A 2,621-nucleotide genomic window follows, 5' to 3' on the forward strand; every position below is an offset into this window, starting at 1 on the left:
GGGACGTGGGGGCTGTGGGTGTGGGGGAGCCCCGGCGGGCCGGGGGGGCTGCTAGGTCCAGGCAGGGCTTGGTTTGTGCTCCGGGCTGGCGGTGCCCTTGCCCTGCCCGCTCCTGCCCGTCGCTCTCCTCGGCCTCTCCGGCTGCCCGGGCAGGAGCCTGGGGCTGCGCTCCCCTTGAGCTCACCACACAGGGGAGCGTGGCTCGGGTGGGCGCTGCGCTGCTGGCCCGGGGGCCCACGGCACCGCTGCTCTTGGCTGCTCCGCTGCCTCCTCCTGTGCCACTCCGGCTCTTGCAGGGCTTTTGTTTCCAGAGGAGCAGCGCAGCGCGTCCGCAGACGGCTGCGGGTAACCATGCACGACGTGCGTGAGTGCCTGGGGAAGGGGGGGGGCAGTTGGGGCTGCCGAGCACTTTGCAAAATAGGGCCCCGTTACCATGGAAACTGTCTCCCCCCCGCCTCACCTTCCAGTGCAGCCAATATTCTTCCCTTACTGGTTTGATGGGAGATGAAAAATTAATGTTTGATTTGCATGTTATTTCAGTGCGCTTGCGGGACCGCTCCCCCCTTCCCTTTTACGGAGGTTTGTGCAAATCCCTCGGCGTTGCAGAGCACGAGGCTCCTGCTGCTGCGCATCTGGTCCCAGTTGCATACTGGTGCGGCTGCACTGGCGCTGCCATGCTGGAGCGTGGAGACGAAACCTTGCCCGAGGTTCTGGCTGGGGAGGCCCTGAGCCCTCCCAGCGGGGACGGGGAACACGGGTCCCACGATGCCACCCTGCCGGGGGGGCTGTGGCTCGCTGGAGGCGTAGGGTGGCCACCCTGGCACGGCTGCTGGCCTGGCGGTTGCCTTCCTGCACCTCCCGCTAACCGCGGCGAGCTCGCCTTTTCAACTTGCTATTTCTTTGCTGCTCAGTCATGCAGGTCTGGCTAAGCTGCGGCTGGAAAAGGGGGTGGTAGTGCCCGCAGAGCTCGGGGTGCCACCGCCTTGGCGCGTGCCGGGGATGCGCTCCCAGGGGGAAGAGCCCTGTTTTCTGCCACTGTCACCTCAGGCGCCCGCAGGGAAAGGCTTCTGCGGTCCTGCCCCGGGAGCGGGGAGCCAGGCTGCTCGGGGGCCGGTGCCTCTCGTCCTGTACGCCGCTGGGGTTTCCCCTGCGCTTCGGGGTTTGACCAGGGCACTTTCCTCCACCAAAACTGACAATATCCAGGTGCCTCCAAAAGGCGCTGGAAAAAAAAACATTTGGCTGGTCTCACCAGCTAGACCCTGGTTTACTAGGCATGGTGCAGGACTTGAAGAGGCCGTTTGCAGCCATCGCCGACTTAAAGACCAGGTTTAAAGGTTTCAACTCCGAGCATTCCGCTCTGCTAATTACCTCCTGCTTCCCTGCGTTTGGTAGGGGGAGGTTTGGCTGGTAACCAAGCAGATGGACCACCCTGACCCAGCTGAGCCTCCGTGGCGGATGGTGCTGGAATAAGCCCCAAAGACCCCCCAGGGATGGGGGCGAAGGTTTGCTCTCGGGGGGAGCACGGGCCATGGGCAGGGTAAAGGGGTTTCCGGGCGGGCAGGGAGCTTCTCGCCGGTGCCTCCGCTTACTCCCCTCTCCACATAGCCGTTAAACTGTGCCACAGCACTTTGTGTTAACGACTATTGTTACCGATGAGGATGTAATTCCTCAGGCTGGCGGGGTCAGGCTGGCTTCAGGAGCGAGGTGAAGGCTTCCTTCCCCGCCTGCCCCGGGCTCCCAAACCACCGGCCGGAGGGGGCTGCTCGGGGCTGCGCGGCCCTGCTCGCTCTCCTGCCCTCCTCCTCCTCCTCCCGGGGCTCAAAGAGCTGCTCCAGCCCTTATTTGTTTTCACACGCTTCTAAGCAAGTTAAGCTAATTATTAACTCAGCGGGACGGGTTTGCTTTTAATTGCCGCGTTGCTATGTGGTGCGCAGCGACGTGGCGGTGCAGCGGAGCGTCGTGTCACACGCTCTGCTCACCCTCTGCGGCTGCAGAGTCCACCTGAACACCCTGTGTCCGAGCCCTGGGGAGCGCGGGTGCATGCACAGACACCCCGAGCCCACCTTCGGGCCTCGGTGGGCGCGTTTGCGGCAGGATGAGTGCCGGGGGGAGGCAGGCTGTGCCTGCCAACGTGGGGGCTGCTGTTGCACACCCACATGCTGGTGTTGCACGCACGAGGCTGCTGTGGCAAGCGCCGGTCGCTCACGTTTGGCCCAACTTCGCCAGCCTCAAACTTCAGCCCCTGAAGGCGAAGCTGCAGACCCCGGTGCCGTCAGGGTGCAGGAGGTGGGGAAGGAGCCTGCATGGTTCTGGCCGGCAACTCCGGTGTCCGCCTGGAGTGTGGGGGCTCTGCCTGAGCCTGGCAGGTGACGTGCCAGGTCTGGGCTGGCTCGCTCACCCTTCTCCTCCCTTTGTGTCTCCAGAAAATAGGTTTTTTATTACTTCTTACGGAGGTTTGTACATATCGGACGTGCAGAAGGAAGATGCCTTGTCCACCTACAGGTGTATCACCAAGCACAAGTACAGCGGGGAGACGCGGCAGAGCAACGGAGCCAGGCTCTCGGTCTCAGGTGAGCACGCGGCCACGGGCGATGCTGCCGAGGGGTCCCCATCCCATGGGC

The 2,621-nt window shown here is 63.6% G+C and overlaps 1 protein-coding gene across 1 annotated transcript in view; it reads left to right on the forward strand.

Annotated features, from left to right (window-relative positions):
• Positions 1-2,621, forward strand: part of DSCAML1 (DS cell adhesion molecule like 1) — a 102,136-nt gene that overhangs the window by 65,821 nt on the left and 33,694 nt on the right. Inside the window, exon 4 of the mRNA XM_026863602.1 lies at positions 2,424-2,570. Coding sequence (XP_026719403.1) covers positions 2,424-2,570 — 147 coding nt within the window. The remainder of the gene's footprint in view (positions 1-2,423; positions 2,571-2,621) is intronic.

This window comes from Athene cunicularia, assembly GCF_003259725.1.
Source record: "Athene cunicularia isolate RWA chromosome 24 unlocalized genomic scaffold, athCun1 chr24_part1, whole genome shotgun sequence".
Lineage (NCBI taxonomy): Eukaryota > Metazoa > Chordata > Aves > Strigiformes > Strigidae > Athene > Athene cunicularia.